At 40.3% G+C, this 23,643-nt stretch overlaps 1 protein-coding gene across 1 annotated transcript in view; it reads left to right on the top strand.

The window, feature by feature from the left end:
• The window catches only part of strn (striatin, calmodulin binding protein), a 146,707-nt gene that overhangs the window by 43,055 nt on the left and 80,009 nt on the right, over positions 1-23,643 (top strand). The window contains exons 2-3 of the mRNA XM_060852478.1: positions 13,610-13,713; positions 22,685-22,758. Of these exons, the coding sequence (XP_060708461.1) occupies positions 13,610-13,713; positions 22,685-22,758 (178 nt within the window). The remainder of the gene's footprint in view (positions 1-13,609; positions 13,714-22,684; positions 22,759-23,643) is intronic.

Below are 23,643 nucleotides of genomic sequence, written 5' to 3'. Positions count from 1 at the left end.
CCACCGAAAGGGAAAGTGGGATCCATCCACTAAATGGGGTATCATAGCAAGGCCACCCATTGGCATAGCCTCCGATTTTGAGAAATTAATTTTAAAGCCTGAGAATGCACTAAATGTATTAATAACTTGGATTAAGCGAGGCACGCACATCAGAGGATTACTGAGGAATAGAAGAATATCATCTGCATAAAGGGTAATTTTATGTTCACCTGTACCAATCCTCAGGGCCGTTATATTAGTGTCAGCCCGTATAGCTTCTACTAGTGGTTCAATTATTAGCGTAAATAACAGTGGTGAGAGAGGACATCCCTGACGGCAGCCCCTATCCACACTGAAGCTATCCGAATCTAATCCATTGGTAATCACAACTGCTTTGGGATCACTATACAATGTTGAGACCCATTTGGTAAACACCTTTCCAACACCAAATCTTTCCAATGTGTAAAACAAATATGACCATTCAACCCTAACGAATGACTTTTCTGCGTCTAATGAGACTACTACTCCTGGTATCTTTCCCTGCTGGCAGGCTTGAATCATATTCAAAACCCTTCTAACATTAATGATCCTTGGCTGATCCTCCTTGATGATATGTGGCAATACCCTTCCTAGTCTCGATGCTAACGTTTTAGAAAGGATTTTAAAATCTACATTTAGCAAGGATATTGGTCTGTATGACACGCAATCTTCTGGGTCCTTTCCTTTTTTTTAAGAATAAGAGAGATATTTGCCTCTTTCAACGAAGGCGGGAGACAGCCCTGACTCTGTGCGTAGTTATACATGTCCATAAGTGGACCAGCCAATATTACTGTAAATTCTTTATAGAATTCAGCTTGAAAGCCATCTGGGCCAGGTGCCTTACCACTCTGAAGTTGCCTGATTGCATCAAGTATTTCTTGGACTGTTAGGGGAGCTTTTAAGACCGATACCTGTTCCGGAGTTAGGTCCGGAAAGGTCAAACTTTTAAAAAATGATTGCATCCTCCTAGTCCCGTCTTCACAATCCTGCGATTTATATAAATCAGAATAAAATTTTCTAAAGATTGCGTTAATCCTTTTTTGATCATGAGTCAAAATACCTGTACTTTCCTTGATAGACGTGATAGTTTGAGGGGCGTTTTTTTTTGCAAGAAATGCTAAGTATCTACCTGGTTTGTCGCCAAATTCATATAACCTTTGTTTTGCAAATAATATTTCCCTCTTAGCCGTTTGGGTAAGCATGGTATTTAGAGCTGTCCTAAGGGCCGTAATCCTTTGCAATTTGATAATGGAAGGTCTATCAGCGTATGCTGTTTCAGCTGCTTTTAAGCGAGCTTCGAGCAGATGCTGTTGTTCTCCCTTTAATGTTTTCTGGGTCGCTGAGTATGGGATGATCAAACCTCGCACGTAAGCTTTGATGGTTTCCCACATCATTGATGGGTTGCTAGCAGTACCTAAATTAATTTCTAAAAAAGTTTTAAATTCTTGAGAGAAGTACTTTATAAATTGACTACCTTTCATCAGAAAGGGATCCATGCGCCAATGCCACGGGGATGTCCCATTGTTCCTCGCCTTGATTTCCATATATACAGCAGCGTGATCGGAAATTGCTATACTACCTATTTACAGGATGGTATGGAATTTTTAAAAATCGAGGGGGCAAAAAACATATCAGTTCTGGTGTGACATTTATGTGGATTGGAGTAAAAAGAAAAATCTCTGCCCTGTGGATGAAGACATCTCCATACATCTTCTAATCCTAATTCTTTGTTCAAGATTGTCTAGATCTGGGAGATACTCCTGCAGGACTCTTGGGAATCCTATATATTTCCGGATCCATAATACAATTAAAGTCTCCCCCTATAATTGTATGATGGGCACCGAAAGCCATCAATTTTGAGAAAGTTTCCGTTATAAATTTAAAAGGATGCGCCGAGGGGCAATACAAATTTAAAATCCCATATTCCTCTCCATTTATGAGGGCTTTAATCAGAATATATCGTCCAGATTCGTCTTTTATCTGATTTAGGATTTTGAGAGGGAAATTCTTCCGAATAAGAATAACAACTCCTCTGCTTTTTGAGCTAAAAGAAGAAAAAAAGGCCTGATCAAATCCACCCTGTCGTAATTTCAACTGTTCTTTATCCAACAAGTGCCTCTCCTGTAGGAGAGATATATCAACCCTTTCTTTCTTGAGATTTGATAATATTTTCCTCCTTTTGACTGGCGAATTACTTCCCTTGACATTCCAGGTGCACCACTTAACCGACTGATCAACCATAATCATCTGGGCAAATTCGAGACCCCTCGGGAGGAGAAACCCTATCAGAACATCTCGAGCATAGAGCATATAAAATTCACAAAAATAAAGGCTCTCTAATACACTCACAACAGTATAGTAAAAAACTATTTCTAACTAAAAAAAAACGTATTTAAATGGAGATTTCCCCTCTTGTTCCCAGGGGGTATCACTTCCTTTCCAAAGGTCCATCGGATCCTCTCCCAACCAGTGCCCCATCCTTGACCCAGGCACTCCTCAATAGGATGAGAAAAATTTAAATATATTACAGAGCTAGAGTTAACAGTGAGCACCATCCCCCCCACCCACACCAACACCTGGATATATTTGCTAATGTTAATACCATGTATAAACATATAACTATAAAATTACAACCTCAACAAGTAATAATTAAATATAATAATACAAAATAACAAGGGAAAACAACCCTGCTCCTAGAGACAGAGGTAAAATAGAATAAGGTAACCACCTCCCCCCACCAACATTAACTAGACCCCTAGAGAACAAATAAATCAATCCCTCTCCCACCCCCCAAGATAATATTAAATAGTAAGGTATAAAAAAAAGGAAAAGGGGGGGATATAAACTGGAGTGGGGGGCAGGCAAACCAACATCAATTTATCTAAGTCCAAAAATTCCTTAGCCTTTTCCGGTAATCCGAAGTTATACACGGATCCTTCATAGTTAAAGCGTAGCGTCGCTGGGTAGCATAAGGAGTACTGAATATTTAAGCCCCTTAAACACTTCTTCGCCTCATCGAATGCCTTCCTCTTTCGGACCAGACCTGGGGAAAAGTCCTGGAATAACATGATCTTGGATCCTTTATAGGTCATGGCTTGGGGATCTTTTCCAAGATTTCTAGAGACTTCTAGGAGTATCTGCTGTCAGTTAGTTTCTTAGTGGGATAATGGCCTAGTTTAAAGGTATTTAACAGGTACTTAATCTATTCAGGTCCAGGAGATGGTTGGTAAGCATGATTAATATTATGATATTTTGCGGAGACACGATGTGAATAGTATTATTCTGTATGTTGATAAGGTGTAGAAATGCAGTAATCCATTTGAAAGGGTTTTTTTAAAAAAAATTGGACGCTATTGAACTGTGGTTTTATTAATGGTTTGATGAAACTGTGTTATAGTAAATAACTGGTTAGTAAAGGGTTATGAATGAATAAATGGGAACCCAGTATTAATGAATGTAGCGAGCTAGTGAGTGAGTTAATAAAGATAGCCTATAAAATGGTATCTCATTACACAACATCTTACAGAAGCCAGTAGGCCCTTGATTCCTTATGAAGGGCTTTTGCCCAAAACTTCGGTTTTCCTGCTTCTCTGATGCTGCCTGATCTACTGTGCTTTCCCAGCACCACACATTTTACTCTGATTTCCAGCATCTGCAGTACTCTCTTTCACTTTAATTCCCCTGGACTTGCGGTTCCAGTGTCAGTAATCGAGCCTCATCGGTCTTGGAATCTTTAAAACTCAAAGTATATTTTATGAAAGTGGAGTTTGCAATGAGTAGATTCTAAATTTTTGAAGTCCCAGAAAGACACATATGATATTAAGTTGAAAACAGCTATGCTGTAAATTGTCCCTTTTCTTCTGAGATGAAAAGTAATTAGGATCAGGGGGCAGTTACTTCACATATCTGTCTAGGTAAAAGATTGATGTGTTTACCATTGCTATGGGGAAGAGGGAATAGGAATCCACATTTTGAAATGCTGAAAACACTCCACAGATCAATCTGCATCACGGGAAAGAAATGGAGTTAACATTTTTTAGTTTGATTTACGTCAGAACTGAAAAAGAAATGTAAAAGTTTTTAATCCAGTGGAAAGGAGAGTGTCAGAAGAACAAACCGGAAGTTCTGTGATTGTTTGGAGACCGGGAATATTAAACCACAAAAGGTTCCATTGCAACACCTGAGAGAGTGGTACACTTCGTTTTGCTATAATGTGTGTTTTGTGACCACGAATTCACTGTAATGCAGTTGACAATCTGGGGACACTTTCTAAAGCACAAAGTTTTAAAGTGTGTATTAACTATAACGCAGTTCCGGCCCCATTAGTTTAAATGGTGTTGCTATTACTCAATTTTCTCATAACATGGGATTGCACAAGAATGGAACTACCACATTACAGCAGAACTGACTCTAATGGATGCTAGTAAAGAAACAAAGGCTGTAAAGGCGGTGGAGTGGGAAGGAGAGAAGAGCATGAAAGATTAAAATCCTGTGTAATAAGTTAAAAAGGAAAAAGTGAAGAAAAGCTTATTTTAATTTCTATAGGTGCAATTTTCATACTGTTGAGTTACAGACTGCATACAGTTCACATGGGTGCCCACATAAGTTCAGTATATCAGTCTACTGAATGAAAGTTTAAAATCCTATAGGACTCAATTGCTTTTTTATATGAAAACACAAGTTTTTAGAGCATGCAGGCTGCTTTACTGTTGTGCAGTAACGTTGGACCTGCTGACATCTGCGCTAGTGAAACCTTCTCTATTGTCAGACCAAGAGGGTACTCCCCCCATTGCTTCTTTTGGTTAATGTACATTATTCTATGTGGTGCTGAGCCACACAGCTGGAAAGTGCCAGGTTTCCCAATTGAGACACTAGTGATACCCTTCTGAGCAGCTTCCTGATGCTTTACAGATCTCAAATAGGACCCACATTGGTTTTGTGGGAGAGGGACCAAGCAAGTTTCCATTGTCTGTGGAACTGGACCCCACATAAACCTTGGAGAAGAGAGAATTTGGGACGTGGTTTGTTGAAAATTCTACAAAATGATTGGGTGAGAGCCCTTTCAACTGTGCTGCATGGAATCCTCAATTTTGGAAAAAATTGTGTTAGAAGTACTGATATGAAAGGCATCATCACAAAAGAGACTGAGAAACTCAGAATGTAATAGAGTCCTTGCAGGAAGAAGTGTATGAGAAAATCTAGTTGAGAAAGCCATGGGAGTCTGTGGGTTTGTAGCAGACATCGGTAGATAGTCTATCTCCAGAAATTGAAGCAGAGAAGTTTGGGAAGACGGGGGCCTGGTAAAGTTGAGCGAAAAGTGGAAACAACATTAATGAAGTTTGCCAGCTAATGTCAAGACAGGAGGCGCTCCCAGTACATTTTTGAGATCAGATTACTGGCTGTCTTGCAAATCAGTGAATATCATAGAAGTACCATTAAGTGTATAAGTCCTGCTAAGATTTGCTTTCCCAAAATGCAGCACTTCGCATTTATCTGAATTAAACTCCATCTGCCACTTCTCAGCCCATTGGCCCATCTGGTCCAGATCCGGTTGTAATCTGAGGTAACCTAGGATAGTGAAGAAGGCGTTTGGCATGTTTTCCTTTATTGGTCAGAGTATTGAATACAGGAGTTGGGAGGTTATGTTGCGGCTGTACAGGACATTGGTTAGGCCACTGTTGGAATATTGCATGCAATTCTGGTCTCCTTCCTATCGGAAAGATGTTGTGACCCTTGAAAGGGTTCAGAAAAGATTTACAAGGATGTTGCCAGGGTTGGAGGATCTGAGCTACAGGGAGAGGCTGAACAGGCTGGGGCTGTTTTCCCTGGAGCATCAGAGGCTAAGGGGTGACCTTATAGAGGTTTACAAACTTATGAGGGGTATGGATAGGATAAATAAGCAAAGTCTTTTCCCTGGGATCGGGGTTTCCAGAACTAGAGGGTATAGTTTTAGGGTGAGAGGGGAAAGATATAAAAGAGGCCTAAGGGGCAACCTTTTCACGCAGAGGGTGATTCGTGAATGGAGTGACCTGCCAGAAGATGTGGGGAAGGCTGGTACAATTGCAACATTTAAGAGGCATTTGGATGGGTATATGAATAGGAAGGGTTTTAGGGGATATGGGCCGGGTGCTGGCAGGTGGGACTAGCTTGGGTTGGGCTATCTGGTCGGCGTGGACGGGTTGGACCGAAGGGTCTGTTTCCATGCTGTACATCTCTATGACTCTAATGTATGGGCAGCAGAGATGGCCTGACTTTGTAAGCTGCACCAGCAGGAGTAAGAGAGTCCCCAGTCAATGAGGTGCATCCTGTAGCTCTGTACAGATTCCTGAAGATATGTTTTTGTACCGCCAAGGAAAAGAATAATCATCAGAACAGACTTTGCTATTGGTGGCAGATTTAAGAAGCTCTGGAGAGAAAGTGTGGTCAGTCATTCCACCACTTCCAATGGAGCACAATAACCCATTTGGAAGATGGAGCAATCTGGAGAAACTTTGTATCAGGTGTGATGTATTTTGATGTAAAAGAGAGAATGTTCTCTCTTGTAGCTTAAAGTACAAAACGGTTACCAAAAATGTATTTTGTTATGCGCTTATTACAGTAAAAGTTTAGAACTTGAAACATTGATGTTATGTTAACTGAATATTTGAATTTTTTTAAACAATATCAATCTTGCTTTTATGACTGCCCTCAATGCCTCCACATTTATATTAAAGTGTGATGTCCAGAAATGGATGCAATATTCCTGTCAGGTCAGATCAGTGTTTTGTAACTTTCTTGCCTTTATACTCCATTCCTTTGTTTATAAAGCCCAGAATCCTAAAATGCTTTATTATCCACTCTCAACTAGCCTGTTGTCTTTAACAATTCATACATTTATAACCCAGGTCCCTCTGTTCCTGCACCCCTCCATTCAAATTGTGTATCCTTTATTTCATATTTCCTCTCTTTGTTCTTCTAACAAAAATGAATCATATTACACTTCTCTGCAAGAAGTGTCATTTCCATTTGTCCATTGATTCCACTAAATTTTCTGTTTGAACCCCTTTAATGAGGTGACCACCTTTTCCATAGCATCAAGATAGGTCTAAAACTACAAAAAACATGCGCTATGACAAAGGTCTATTATTGTTCCTTGTCATTTTCAAAATTTCTGAGCCATTCATTTGATTATATCTTCCTCCTTCTGCACTTAGTATTTATTGCCCAGTTAAAAGACAGTGCTCTCACTTGGTTCCACTTCTGTATTTGCTGGAAGTCAGGACATTCCCAGAACTGGATTCCTTCTCCAGGCTGACATTGTCACCTTTTATTTTCTTCATGTCCATCCCTTGTTCATGTTCTGCCCTTGGTGACATTTGCCAAAATGTGGAATGAAATCCATTCACTCTTTCTATAATCACAGCTAACATTTTATTTATCTAACTCAAACAGCGAATATATTAACAGAACCACTAATAAACCAAACAACTCCCCTTTAACTACTAATCATTCCCGATTAAAACAAAATTCTAATGGTATGCTGTTTCAATAAATCAAGTCTTCCTTATATAATAAAATAGTAGAATTTAATGTCTCACGATGACAGCCAGGTTATGTCTTCCAGACATTTCTGTCTTTTTCGTTGATCTTTTAGGAACACCTCTCCCTTCAAATTCTTGTGTCAAGAATGCCTCTCTGCTGACTTATGGTGTTAGGCTAAGAATGCCGCTGTACCTTCACTTGGAAGGTGGTTACTCTGAGAGACCCAACCTCTTTTAGATGGCAGTTTGCTCTCTGCCAATTTTCAAATGCTGTCTTCTTTTATACCATTAACCTATTGATTTCTTTACAATCAGATTGGTTCTCGGTTATCAAAACCATCAGATTTAACTTAGTTGGTCCTTAGTCTCCAAGTGGCTGGTTTAAATTAATTGGCTAAATTTAAACACTTGTTGTCTTGGTAAAAATGCTGCTTTGCCTGGTGACAGTATAGCCTTATGTTGCAATTCAAGCATCTGCAACTGGCAAGCTGCTGCCCATAGGCACTCATTTTCAACTCATTAAGCATAGAAAAAACATCATCTTTTAAAGGGACCACAAACTCTTCACCCCCCTCCCATTTTATCAGTTTAAAAACATAAAGTTCTAACATCCTGTCTTCCAATCCACAGATACTAAACTTCACAACAGTAATGCCACTAATGTTAAGTGCAGTGGTTAGTTTGTCACTTACCAGAGATTGTTATTACCTGACATTTGTGTGGTGTGAATATTACTTGCCACTTTTCAGCCAAGTACGGATGTTCTTCAGGCCTTATTGCACTTTAACATGAGTGCCTTGAGTCGCTAAAGGTGCTGAACATTGTACAACTGTCAGCAAATATCCCCGGTTCTGACTTTATGGAGGGTAGGTCATTGTTGAAGCAGCTGAAAAAGGTTGGGCCTTGGATACTCCCCTGAGAACCTCCTGCAGAGTTCTCCTTCTCCTGAGATGACTGATCTCTGACAACCAAGATCATCGTCTTATTACCAGGTATAACTTAGCAGTGGAGAATTTGCCCCTAATTCCCATTGTTTATAGTATTTTCCAGGGCTTCTTGATGTCATACTCAGTTGAATGCAGCCTTGACATCAAGGGTTGTCATACTTGCCTCACCTCTGGGATTCAGTTGTTTGGTCCAAGGCTGTAATAAAGTCAGGAGCTGAGGGGCCCTTTTGGAACCCAAACTGGGCATTGCTGAGCAGGTTATTGCTGAGCAGGGGCTGCTTGGCAGTATTAGTGATGACTCCTTCCATTGTTTCACTGATAATCGAGAGTACACTGATGGGGCAGTAATTGACTGGGTTGGGTTTGTCCAAACATTTGTGTGCATGACATAGTTGGGTTGTTTTCCATATTGTCAGGTAGATGTTGTGGCTATACTGGAACTGCTTGGCTAGTGAAGGGACAAATTCTGGAGCATAGGTCTTCAGTACTCTTGCAGCAATGCTGTGAGGACATACAGCATTTGGAGTATATGATACCTCAAGCTGTGATACTGTGGACTACTGGCAAGGGAAAGATGGATTATCCACCTGGTACTTCTGACAATTAGAATTGTAGAGTGTACAGCAAGGAAACGACCCTTTGATCCAACTCGTCCTTGTCGACCAGATATGCTAAATAAATCTAGTCCTGTTTGCCAACATTTGGCCCATATCCCTCTAAACTCATCCTATTCACATGTCTTTTAAATGCACCACTTCCTCTGACAGCTCATTCCATACACGCACTACCCTCTGCGTGAAAAAGTTGCCCCTTTTAAATCTTTCCCATCTCACCTTAAACCTATGCCCTCTAGTTTTGAACTCCCCCACCCTGGGGAAAAGACCTTGTCTATTTATCATATCCATACCCCTCTTAGTTTTATAAACCTCTATAAGGTCACCTTTCAGCCTCCAACGCTCTGGGGAGAATAGTTCCTGGCTATTTAGCATCACGCTGTGGGGAAAATAGTTCCAAGCTATTCAACACCTCCCCATAGCTCAAACCGTCCAACCCTGGCCATATCCTTGTAAATCTTTTCTGAACCCTTTCAAGTTTCGCAACATCCTCCCTACAGCAGGGAGACCAGAATTGGATGCCGTATTCCAAAAGTGGCCTAACCAATGTCCTGTACAGCCTCAATGTGAACTCTCAGCTCCTATACTCAGTGCACTGACTAATAAAGGGAAGCATATTGTCTTCACTATCCTGTCTACGTTTGAAGGAACTATGAATTTGCACTCCAAGGTCTTTTTTTTAATTTCAAAAATATACTTTATTCATAAAATATTTTGATGATCTGTACAATTGGTCATGCCATACATGCGTAAACATTCCATTTCTTTGCATTCAGAGACACATTAATCATTCATATGTACAGGTTTATACGATTACTATCCACATATTTAGCTGGGGGGTCAGCAGAGCTCCCTTACTGCGTCGGCTCCCTGTGCTTAGGTAGGCAGATGTTACACAGTGGTCTTTCCCCGCCGCGCCTTGGCAGCAGCTGCCCCAAGCTTCAGCGTGTCCCTCAACATGTAGTCCTGGACCTTGGGATGTGCCAGTCTGCAACACTCAGTCGGGGTCAACTCCTTCAGCTGGAAGATCAACCGGTTTCGGACAGCCCAGAGAGCGTCCTTTGTCCTTGATGATCATCCAGGCACAGTTGATGTTCGTCTCGGTGTGCGCCCCGGGGAACAAGCTGTAGAGCAGAGTCCCGCGTCACGACACTGCTCGGGACGAACCTTGACAAACACCACTGCATTCCTCTCCAGACTTCCTCCGCATAGGCACATTCCAGAAGGAGGTGTGTGACAGTCTTGACCCACCGCAGCCATTTTGAGGGCAGCGTGCGGTGCGGCAGAGTCCAGGTGTGCATAAAGGATCTCACCAGCAGATCCCTTCTCACCACGAGCCAAGCCATGTGTTGGTGCTTGTTGGAAAGTTCTGGCGATGAGGCATTCTGCCAAATGACTTTGACAGTCTGCCCAAGGAACTTGCACTCCAAGATCTCTTCGTTCAGCAACACTTCCCAGGACCTTACCATTAAGTGTATAAGCCCTGATTTGATTAGCCTTTCCAATATGCAGCACCACACATGTTACACATGAACTCCATCTACCCATCTGATCAAGATTCTGATGTAATCTCCTTCGCTGTCCACTACACTCCAATTGTGTTGTCATCTGCAAACTTACTAACCATACCTCCTATGTTTACACCCAAATCTTTTATATGAACGATGAAAAGCAGTGGACCCAGCACCAGTCCTGTGGCACACCACTGGTCACAGGCCTCCGGTCTGAAACCCTCTACCACTACCATTCTCTGTCTCCTTCCTTCAAGCCAGTGCTGTATCAAAATGGCTAGCTCTTCCTGTATTCCATGTGATCCACCTTTGCTAAGCAGGCTACCATGAGTAACCTTGTTGAATGCCTTACTGAAGTCCATTTGAACACGTCCACTGCTGTGCCCTCACCACTCCTGTTCATTACTTCTTCAAAGGACTCAATCAAATTCGTGAGACACGATTTCCAATGCACAAAACCATGTTGACTATCCCTAATCAATCCTTAACTTTCCAAATACATTTAAATCATGTCCCTCAGGATTCCCTCCAACAACTTAACCACTACCAATGACAGGTTCACCAGTCTATAGTTCCCTGGCTTTTCCTTACCATTTTTCTTCAATAGTGGTATCACATTAGCCAACTTCCGATCTTCTGGCACTTTACCTGTGGCTATTCATGATACAAATATCTCAGCAAGGGGCCCAGCAATCACTTCCCTAGCTTCCCACAGAATTCTAAGGTCCGCCTGATTAGGTCCCAGGGATTTATCTACTTCTATGCGTTTTAAGGCGTCCAGCACCACCACCTCTGTAATATGGACATTTTTCAGGATGTCACTATTTATTTCCCCAAGTTTTCTGTGTTCTATGTCTTTCTACACAGTAAACACTGATGAAAAATACTTGTTTAGTATCTCCCCTATCTCCTGCGGTTCCACACGTAGAGAGCCTTGCTGATCTTTAAGGGGCCCTGTTCTCACCCTCATTACCCTTTTGACCTGAATGTATTTGTAGAATCCCTACGGGTTCTCCTTAACCATGTTCACCCAAGCTATGTCTTGTCCCCTTTTTGCCCCCCTCAATTCCCTCTTAAGTATACTGCTACTGCCTCAATGCTCTTGGAAGGATTCACTTGATGTCTGTTGTCTGTACCTGACACATGCTTCCTCCTTATTCTTGACAAAAGTCATCCAGCATTCCCTTCACCCTAACAAGAATGTACTGTCCCTGGGCTCTTGTTATCTTCTTTTTGAAGGCTTCCCATTTTCCAGCTGTCCCTTCTGTTGTGAATGGTTCGGTATAATTTTTTGGAACCGAAGTGCTCAGCCTTTGCTTGCCCTCCTGAACTCTCCATTGAACCAGTCCTGATCCTTTGGCTTGTTGGTAATGGTTGAGCGGCAGATATGCTGGGCCACAAATTTGCAGATTGTGTTGGTGTATGAATCTGCTATTGTTGATGTCCCACAGAGCCTCAATTATGCCCAGTCTTGAGTTGCTAGATTTATTCCAAGTCTGCCCTTTTAGCATGATGATGATGCCATGCAACACCATGGTGGGTATTCTCAACATGAAGATGGGACTTTGAGTCCACAAGTTCTGTGCAGTGGTCAGTTTTACCAATACTTCATGGGCGGATGCATCTGCAGCATTGGTGAGAATGCGGTCAATTATGTTTTTCCCTCTGTGAGGGCTCTGCAATGCATGACTTAAAACTTCTCCCAGAAATGATAGAGGGACCTTGGGGTTTGAGTAATAGTTCCTTGAAAGTGGCATCCCAGACAGGGTGGTGAAGAAGGTATTTAGCACACTTGCCTTTGATGATCAGAGCATTGAGTATTGAAGTTGGGGCATCATGTATACCCAAACAAGATATTGATGAGGCCACGTTTGGAGTATTGCATATAGTACTGGTCACCCTGATACAAAAATGATTTAAAAGCATGTTACCAATGCTGGAGGGCTTGAGTTACAAGGAGAAGTTGGGTGGGATGGGACTTTTTTCCCCGGAGAAAGGAGGTTGAGGGGCTGACCTTATAAAGGTTTATAAAATCCTGAGGAGCATAGTAAAGGTATTTTTCCCAGGATAGAGGAGTCCAAAGCTACTTGGGTTATGTTTAAGGTGAAAGGGGCCTGAGGGGCAACTTTTTCACATACACGGTGGTGTGTATATGGAATGGACTGCCAAAGAATGTGGTTGAGATGGATACACACATTTTAAAGACATTTGGACAGGTACACGAATGGGAATGTTTTAGAGGGGTATGGGCCAAATGCTGCCGGCAAATAAGACTAGTTCAGTTTAGGAAACCTAGATGGACAAGTTGGATCGAAGTATTTGTTTCCATCCTGTATGATTTTATGATTCTACCCATAACTCTAATCTATAATGGCATCTCCAATCTATCATTACACTGAAGTAATGCGTCGATGTCTGCCGGTCAACAGCAATCCATTTGTACAATCCTAGAATTTCTATATCAATTTCAGATTAATTATATCATTTTCAGTGCTTGAATAGGAACTTGAAATAAAATTTAAAAACCTATTCCCTCTAGCCTTTCACATCTTAAGGATATGGAATGATGAGGAAGGTGTAGCCAAAATGAGTGTTGTCAACAAATTATACAACAGTGCAATTTTGCTTTCTGTTAAAAGGCATTTCTTCTCCACTACAAAGAGATAATGGTTCTCTATTTTAGCGGTACAGCATCTTGGCGTGATATGTTAAGTCCTTGCCTCATTGCTCACCTTTAAAGAAGATTTTTATATTGCAAATGGAGTTGGTAAAAAAAAATTGTGATTAATCTTTTATTGCATTAAATTATGACTTTAATCATTCAATTTAATGACCTGCATTTGCATCATGTATGGTGACTATCAATTTTACCTTTGAGATGGTATATTACTACTTTGCCAGACAAATGTTTTCAAATGCTTTTAAATCTAAAATTGTCAACCTGAATCTTTCTCTTTCTTATAGATATAGGTAGCTGATGCTCCTCTTTATCATTTCAGGCGCAGATCTCATTCTTGCAAGGAGAGAGAAAAGGCCAGGAGAACCTGAAGAAGGATTTGGTTAGAAGAATTAAAATGCTTGAATATGCTTTAAAACAGGAAAGGTGTGACTTTTTTAATGACTACACTCCAGACATAACAAAAATCTACCTCAGTAAACAAAACACATCTAAGTTCTTCAATTTGAAGATTCCTGTTCTTGTGAAATAAATATTGTAAACTCGTATAGACTTGTATACTGTTTTTCACATTGAGAAGAACTGTTAAAATAAGTTATATTTTCTATTTCATGTTCACATTCCTAAAAAAGTCAGGTTTATACGTAAAGCTTTGAGAATAATAACAGAAAATGTTAGAAATATTCAACATTTTGGCACTACCTGGAGGGAAAGGCGGAGTTAACACTTCATCAGTCTAAAAAATTTGCTCTATTTTTCTCTCTATAAATGCTGCCAGACCTATGGAATGTTTTCAGCAGTGTGCATTGATTTCAGATTTTTAGTGTCCTCATTATTTTATATTTGTATGAATTCTGTGGTAGTTATAGTAGACCTTAAAACTGGGCTGTTGACTGCATAGATTTTCATTTTCAACTAACATTCAGAAGCAGGCTATAAGTCAGTTTGGTCATTTTTGAAAGGCAAGCGCTTGAGCTTAATTTATTTCATTACTGTAGGCATTTCCTGTTGCTGGATAGCTACCTTTCATAAAGAGGAATATGGGCGAGTGTGATTGTGTATATGCTTAATTTGTTACCAGTTTCTTTATTAGGTATTCACAATTAAAACTTTGCTCTTATTGGCGCATGTGAAGAGTTTTGATATAGTATATTGTTACAAAGGTTAATATTCATTTACCCAACCCTAGTTGTTTCTAGAATTTGGAGATTCTTTAACTTTGCTTTGGTCATGCTGTCAGGGAAGAAGTTCTGAGATTTTGAGCTCAGTGACATTGAGCGAGCAGTGATATTTGCTCAAGCTGGGATTGTTTCCTTTTGGAGGTGACAGTGTACTTTTGCACCTGCTGCCCACATTGAGCAGTTTGGTCACTGCTGCTGGAGAGAGTTGGTATGTTGCTGCAAGTACATACTTTCAGTAGTATACACTGTAACTACAATATACTGGTAGTGGAACAGTGAATGTTTAGGTTAGTGGATGAGATGCCACAAAAGAATGCTGCTTTATCGTGAATGATGTTAGGCTTCCCAAATGTTATTGAAGCTGTGACCCCCCCTCAAGAATGTTTGTTAAGGGTATTTCATATCATTCCTGACTTGAGTTAGTAGAACAACTTGGTGGATTTCAGAGGTTAGCCAGTCAAAACTGAATATCTAGTTTCTGACCTGTATATGTTTAACTGCATCTTTATAAAAATATGGTTACCTCAGTAAGCTCAATTTTCAAATTAATTTTCAGCAGTTGCAGGAACCTTGAAGTGGCTGTGCAGCTTAGAGGAAATACTGCTGTTCAGATCTTAAAACTTCAGTAACCATGGGAGTCAGTTTTGAGTCACACTTAGATGAATTGACTATTGTAACCAAATTTGTTAATGATGTTTAGATAGGTGGATAAGCAAGATGTGAAGAATGTACAAAAAGTCTGCCAAGTGATATAGACAGATTAATTTTGCAAATATTGAGAAAATGAGAGGTTGTCTGCTTTGGCAGCAGGGATGGGAAATTAGAATGAGGGGTTGCCTTAGGAGCAAAGTTTTTGCAGGTTAGACATCTACTCTTTGGAGCTTAAAAAAATAAGAAATAATCTCATTGAAGCATGTAGGATTCTTAAAGGACTTGACAGGGTAAATGCTGAGAGGATGTTTCCCCTCGTGGAGAGTCTAAGACCAAGGGTATAGTCTCAGAATAAATGGGCACCCATTTAAAACAAGATGAGCAATTTCTTCGGTTGAGTGTCTTTCGAACTCCTTGCCACTATGACTCTACAGTGGGCCAGAGTCTTTGTGCATATCTAAGGCTGAGAGAAATTTTTGATCAGTACGGAAATCAAATGGGAAAAGGCAGGAAAGTGGGAAATGTCCTATCAGTCATGATCCTATTGAATTGTAGTGCAAACTTTTGAGGGGCTGAATGGCCTTCTCCTGATTCTATTTCTTATAGTCTTATTATCAAGACTGCAAGATATTGCCATGTAGAGGAATTAGGATGTCCTTGTACACAAATCACTAAGAATGAGCATGCAGGTACAGCAAGCAATTATGAAGGTAACAGCATGGCCTTTTTGGCAATAGCTTGAAGATGAAAGCTCGGAAAATTGTACTACAAACTGTACAGGGCATTGATGAAACAATACTGAAAAATGTATTGCTGGAAAAGCACAGCAGGTCAGGCAGCATCAAAGGAGCAGGAGAATTGACGTTTCGGGCATAAGCCCTTCTTCAGGAAACAATTGGTGAAGCAATACCTAGAGTACTACCTACTGTAAGATTTTCGTCACCTTACTAAGGAGGGATATACTTGCATTAGAAGCAGTTTGGAGAGAGTTCACCAGGCTGATTCCTATAATGAATGGATTGCCATATGAGGAAAGATTGGGCCTATATGTATGGCATTTTACAAATCTAACAATCTGCACATGCCTGACAGGGCAAGCGCAGAGGATTTTGAAAATAGTCATGAGTACTGATTGGGCAGATAGAAAAGTGGAGTTGAGGCCACAATCATGTGAACAACGATCTTATTTAATATTTTAGTGTCTATTTTAATGCAAGAAGTATCAGGAATAAGTGTGACGAACTCAGATCATGGATCAGTACTTAGAACTATGATGTTGTGACCATTATGGAGACTTGGATATCACAGGGATGGGAATGGTTGTTGAATGTTCCAGGTTTTGGATGTTTCAAAAGCAATAGTGGGGGGAAGGTTAAAGAGGTGGAGGAGTGGCATTTTTAATCAGGGATAGTATCACAGCTGCAGAAGGGGGGGGTGGTCATCGAGGAGTGTTTGTCTGCAGTCAGTGTGGAAAGGAGCAGTCACTTTATTGGGAGTCTTTTACAGACCCCCCAATAGCAACAGAGACACAGAGGAGCATGTTGAGAGGCAGATTTTGGAAAGGTGCAGAGTAACAAGGTTATTGTCATGGTTGACTTTAACTTCCCTCATATTGCTTGGAACCTACTTAATTCAAATAGTTTGGATGAAACAATTTTTGTCAGGTGTATCCAGGAAGGGTTCCTGACGCAATATATCGATAAGCCAACGAGAGGGCAGCCCATATTGGATTTGGTGCTTGGCAATGAACCATACCAGGTGTCAGATTTCTTGCTGGGAGAGCATTTCGGTGATAGTGATTACAACTCCATGACCTTTACTGTAGTCATGGAGAGGAATCGAAGCAGACGGTATGGGAAAGTATTTAATTGGGGGAGGGAAGTTACAATGCTATTAGCCAGGAATTGGGGCACCTAAATTGGGAACAGATGTTCTCTGAGAAATGCACAATAGAAATGTGTAGGTTGTCTAGGAAGCACCTGCTGATAATGCTGGACAGGTTTGTTCCACTGAGGCAAGGAAGGGATGGTAGGTGATGTGGCACATCTAGACAAGAGGAAGGAGGAAGCTTACTTAAGGTTGAGGATGCAAGGATCAGACAGGACTCTAGAGGGTTACAAGGTAGCCAGGAAGGAACTGAAGGGTGGACTTAGGAGAGCTAGAAGGAGGCATGAAAAAGCTTTAGCGAGTAGGATTATGGAAAACCCTATGGCATTCTACACTTTGTGAGGAACAAGAGGATGGCCAGAGTGAGGGTAGGGCCGATCAGAGATAGTGGAGGGAACTTGCACCTGGAATAGGAGGAGGTGGGGGGGTTCTTTAATGAATACTTTGCTTCTGTATTCACTGCTGAGAGGGACCTTGATGTTTCTGAGGACAACGTGAAGCAGACTGATATGCTCGAACAGGTTGATGTTAGGATGGAGGATGTACTGAAAATTTTGAAAAACATAAGGATAGATAAATCTCTCGGGCCAGATGGGATATACCCAAGGTTACTACAGGAAATGAGGGAGGAAATTGCTGCAACTTTGGCGATTATCTTTGTGTCCTCACTGTCCACTGGAATAGTACCAGAAGATAGGAGGTTGACAAGTATTCCTTTGTTCAAGATAGGGAATAGGAATAATCCTGGGAATCACACACCAGTCAGTCTTGCGTCAGTGGTGGGCAAAGTATTCCATCTGAGAGACAGGATTTATGATTACTTGGAAAACCATAGTTTGAATAGAGATAGTCAGCATGGCTTTGTGAGGTCATGCCTCACAGATCTTATTGAATTCTTTGAGGATGTGACGAAACACATTGATGAAGGTAGAGCAGTGAACGTGGTGTAAATGGATTTTAGCAAGGCATTTAATAAGGATTCTCATGGTAGGCTCATTCAGAAAGTCAGGAGGCATGGGATACAGGGAAAGCTGTCTGTCTGGATACAGAATTGGCTGGCCTACAGAAGACAGAGGGTGGTGACAGATGGAAAGTATTTAGACTGTAGCTCGGTGACCAGTGGTGTTCCGCAGGGATCGGTTCTGGGACGTCTGCTTTTTGTGATTTTTATAAATGACTTGGATGAGGAAGTGGAAGGTGGGTTAGTAAGTTTGCTGATGGCACAAAGATTGGTGGAGTTGTCAATAGTGTGGAGGGCTGTAGTAGGTTGCAACAAGACATTGACAGGATGCAGAGCTGGGCTGATAAGTGGCAGATAGAGTTCGACTGGAAAAGTGTGAAATGATTCACTTTGTAAGGTTGAATTTGAATGTAGATTACAGGGTTAAAGGCAAGATTTGTGGCAGTGTGGTGGAACAGAGGGATGTTGGGATCCAGGTTTATAGATCTCTCTCAGTTGCCGCCCAGATCGATAGGGTCCTTAAGAAGGTATATGGCATGTTGGCTTTCATTTACAGGGGGATTGAGTTTAAGAGCAGCAAAGTTATGTTGCAGCTGTATAGAGCCCTGGTTAGACCACACATGGAATATTGTGTTCAGTTCTGGTTGCCTCATCATAGGAAATATCTGGAAGGTTTAGAGATGGGTCAGAGGAGATTTATCAGGATACTGTCTGGATTGGAGAAATGTCTTCTACATTTCTGGAGCAAAGAAGGATGAGAGGTGACTTGATGGAGGTTTACAAGATGATGAGAGGCACATCAGATAGTGGATAGCCAGAGACTTTTTCCCATGGCGGAAATGTCTATCACAAGGGAGCATAACTTTCAGGTGATTGGAGGAATGTTTAGGGGAGATGTCAGAGGGGTAGGTTCTTTACACAGGGAGTGGTGAAAGACGCTGCCAGCAGTGATGATAGAGTCAGATACAATAGGTATATTGAAGTGACTCCTAGATAGGCATAGGGAAGGTAGTACAATGAAAGGTATGCAGGTTAGTCTGATCTTAGAGTAGGATAAAAGGCTAGTACAACATTGAGGGCCTGTACTGTTTTATTGGGCTGTTCATGATCAAGGAGCCAATGACTTACTCTTGTTCCTGCGTATGTTCTTACAACCTGCATGCAGCAAGACCTGTTCAACATTTAAGTTTGGGCTGGTAAGTGGCAGGTAGCATTTCATAGATCATAAAATCCCTACAGTATGAAAGCATGCCAATCGGTCCAACAAATCCACATGCTCTCTCGGAAGAGCATCTCACCCAAACCCACCATCCTTTCCCTGTAACCCTACATTTTCCACGGCTAATCCACCTAACCTGCACATCCCTGGGCTCTAGAGGAAATTTAGTGTGGCAATCTACCTAGCTTGCACTTCTTTGCTGAATCCCTCACTATTCAAATCCATTTGATTACCGTTGACCAGAAACTGGGAGGTACTGCAGTGTATCTTGTGGATTGTGCACACCACTGCCACTATGCCTAACTGGTAGAGGGAGATAATGATTTAGGAGGTTTTTGGGTACCAAACAAGTAGATTGCTTTGTCCTGATGGTTTTGGAGCTGCATTCTTGTCGGCAAGTGGACTGTATTCTATTACACTTCTGGCTTTAGGGAGTTAGGATGTAAGTTAATTGTTGCTGAATTCCAAGCCTCTGAGCTCCTCTTGTATTTAAATACTTATATTTAACAGGCTGGCTTAATTCAGTTTCTGACCCTTTGAATGTTGATGTTGACTACAGCAATTCACGAGGTAGTTCACCACTAGTTCATCAAGTGCAATTAGGGAGGAACAGCAAATTACTGGTTCTTGCAATAACATGCACCCCATGAAATAACAAAATGTGAGCAGCAGCATCTTTGAATTCAGCATTGGTCCAGACGTATCGTATTTACAAAGAATAAATTAAGGCCTGGACTTTGAATTAACAATAATGAAGAGGCTAGCATTGCTCATTATTATAGAGTTATGGCATCCATACTTGAATATTTAACCATAGAAAGTTGACACCCAAAACACTCATCTCTCCTCTCTCCTCTTCATGGTATACCATAACAGTTGTCACTCTTAAATTGCAAACTATAGCAAAAAAAAAGTTAGGGCTCGTCTTTTCAGGAGTAAGTCGCACATTTATGATGTGATGACTGATAAATACTGCCAAACAATCTCGTTTGCTTTGTAGATTGAAGTTCGTAAATTTGGAGTCCCATTTCTTCATAAGATAATTATTATTGGAGATTTTAGGAATATCATTTGTTTGCCTTCTACCTCTCTGTTAATCCTGTCTGTTTCTCCCAATTTTTGTTCTGCTTAATTCATGTTATTTGAATCTAATTTATGCTTCCTGCTTTAGATTCTGCAAGCCGCAATGATGATTCTTCAATCCAGTTGGTTGAAGGGCATTGTTTCTTGTCATGTTCACAAGATGTCACCGTGTCCCTTTAGAGGATGACATCCAGGATTAGACGGTGGATTTTAATAAACTTTTCTATAGTCCATGAAAACACTTTGTGGCTGGCTGTCAGTGGCATGAACGGCACAAAACCTGGGCAGTTGGGTTTCTTTCATGAAAGAGAAGATACAGCTTTATCCATATATTAAAGCTAAATATGAAAAGAAATAATGATAGGGGAAGGATTCTGCGGAATCCAAGATGAAGCATGGGAAGTAATTGTGGCTGTAAGAGATGCTCGTATTTGGAGGTACTTTCAGTGTTGGAGCTGATTTCCTCGAATTCTAGGAGAAATAATTACTGTTTTATAAGCTACTGCATTGTTTTGGAGCTTTGTGGGGGTTGGGCGAAGATCAAAACAACACTTAAAAAGGAGGAAGAAAAGTCATTTGAATGGGTACATGTTTAGGAAGGGTTTAGAGGGATACGGGACTAGATTTGTTTTTAAAATCTGGTTGGCATTGGCGAGTTGGATGAAGGATCTGTTTCCATGCTGTTCATCTCTATGACTGACTAACAGATGTAGTCCTTTCTAAAATGTAACCCAGTTTTATTAGTCACAGTCGTCAGAGTTCACATGCATTCTAAGATCACATTTCACCAATCTTATTGACTTTTTTTAAAAAGAAAGATCAGGTTGAGAATCGATTACCTTGCTATTAGTCTTCAATCACGTGTAGACCAGATCAAGTAAGGACAATTAGTTACCTTTCTTAAAGGGTTTTAGTGAACAATCTGGGTTTTTATTATTAGTTCCTTAGTCATCATTACTAGATTACTGAGCCTAGATTTTTAATCCAAATATATTAATGAATTGAACTGAAATTGCTCACTGGGGTATGATCTCATGACCCAGACCATTATGCTGGCCTCTGGATATTAATCTAGTAAGATAACCAATAGGCTTTTGCGTATGCACTTACAGAATGTCTTTCATAAGGTTGTAGAATGTACTGAAAGTTAGCAACAAAAGTTAACTCTAAGTTTTAGAATTGAGACAAATCTATTGCATTACCCAGAAGTGGTGATGTAGTGTATGTGCAATATATGTACTGGAATCGGTGTTCACCACACTCTCAAATGATTTGGACTAGAAAATTCGATATATGGTGTCAAAATTGCAGTTGACGCCAAATTGGAGAATGACAGTAATGAGGAAGACAAAACCTAAGAGCAAGAGGACATAAACAGGTTTCCAGGAAAAAAGTAAAAAGAAATTCAGTGTGGAAAAGTGTTAAATGATTCATCTCAGTGTAAGGAATAGGAGAAGAAGCCTTGCAACTGAACTCTGGCTGACTGGAATATACTGTCATTATCTGACTTTGGTAGCTAGAAATACATTCAGATAATATGTTATATTTGCAATAAAATAGCTGGATGATGTAATGAACATTGTCTAAGTAAACAGTCAAAAACAAAAACTCAATACAGTAACTTTGTGGTATTTAAAGATGTACGATTGTGTTTTAAATGTCAGAGACCTCTGAGGCTTTAATATAAAATACAGTGTTGAAAAAATGTAATATATTTTTCCCCTATCTGCTGGATTTAGAGGTGAGGGAAGAGTGCTATTGAGATCATAAAGCATGACTTTGTATCGGCAGAGCCTTTTTTTTATGGAAAAATTAAACGCTTTATACGCAATACAAAAATTCTTTCGAGTGACAATTGAAGGAAGGTTTCTGATAGTTGTTTTAATACGTGAGAACTCAAGTGCCCTTTAAAATCCACCAATTTGCAGCCTTTTAATACCCCAACACAGACCACCCCACTCCACATCCCCGACCAGCTTTGGAATTTAGAGCAGGAATCTCAGTTCTGACATGAGGCATTTCGGGATTGAAATTATGAAATGACTGTACTCAGAGGGTTGTGAATCTTTGAAATTATCTGCCCCGAGAATTAAAGGCATTCAATAGTGGAAAACATTGAAAATTGAGATCTTAACCCAACTGTGTAAGGGCAATATGGCCACCCCTAGTCTTATTTCTCATGTTTAGCTGTTCAGTTCTTTGAAAGTATTTCTCTCGAGTTTGTCTTGTTATTTTTTTTTACTTCCATGGTTCTCTGCTCTAATTCTTTTTGGTTTTTTTGCTCTGGGAATTGTTTTGCTGGCCAAAGGATTGGTGTGCGCTGCATTAGTTCAGGATAACTTGGTTTCTTATAAAACAAAACCGATTTTATAGATGTTTTATAAACCTAATAAACATTTTGCATATTTCTTTCAGAGCCAAACATCATAAATTGAAATATGGGACCGAATTGAATCAAGGGGATATGAAGCCTCCTAACTATGACTCTGGTAAGATATGAACACTTTACAAAAAGTAGCAAACCCATCTCTAAGTATAAGTAAACTGCATTTGTCATTGAGTTGTGAAATGCAGAGTTAGAACAAGCATTATATTTGGCTATGAGATTTAAACTTTCAAGTTACTTGGCTCCTGGTGTAAGGAAGAAATAAATTACTGAACTAGATTACAAAACCTTCTGCGTTTTTCAAAGTGTTGAAAAAAGCATTAAATCACTAAGTTTCTGTTCAGAAAAGTAAAGGTTCAAATTACTAAATAGTATTATGTATTTATATGGGACAGTAGAATGAAACATCATCTGAGTGAGGTATGATATTTCAAAGAATTCAGGAATGCTTAGTGGTAGAAGCCACTTTTCCATTTTGACTTTTGAAGAAATAGATTTTTTTTCAGTTTATTTTCTTCTTCTCTCAACACTTCATTGCACACTTGTGCCTGCTGTATCACTAAGCAGATCAAAGTTACCTATGGAATTCCTAAATATCGTACCCCTCAGTGACATATCCGAAATGTAAGATTACAGAGGGCCTTTGCAGAACGGACTTGTACAAAGATTGGTATTTTGGCACCTACTGTGTCTGATTTTACATCAACAATCTTGGCTCAGTGGTTTAGTGTCAAGTGGTTAGATTTGTCAACAATGCAAAGTGCTTGAGTGAATCTGAGGAGGTGGCTTTGAAATTAACAAAGTGAGTTAGATTAAATATATATGTGGGTAGACTACTGGCATTTTAAATAGACAATTGTAATATACTGTACATAATGGATCGTAAGTGCACGCTTGTCAAATTCACCAGGGCTGCAGTTGAAAGAGCCAGCAGTTTTAATAAATTTGATTCTCAACATGTCTTCTCTGGAGCAAAAATTGGCAAAAC

The sequence above is a fragment of the Hemiscyllium ocellatum genome, chromosome 3 (assembly GCF_020745735.1).
Source record: "Hemiscyllium ocellatum isolate sHemOce1 chromosome 3, sHemOce1.pat.X.cur, whole genome shotgun sequence".
NCBI classification, from domain to species: Eukaryota; Metazoa; Chordata; class Chondrichthyes; order Orectolobiformes; family Hemiscylliidae; genus Hemiscyllium; species Hemiscyllium ocellatum.
This window is presented reverse-complemented; position numbering and strand designations above follow the sequence as displayed.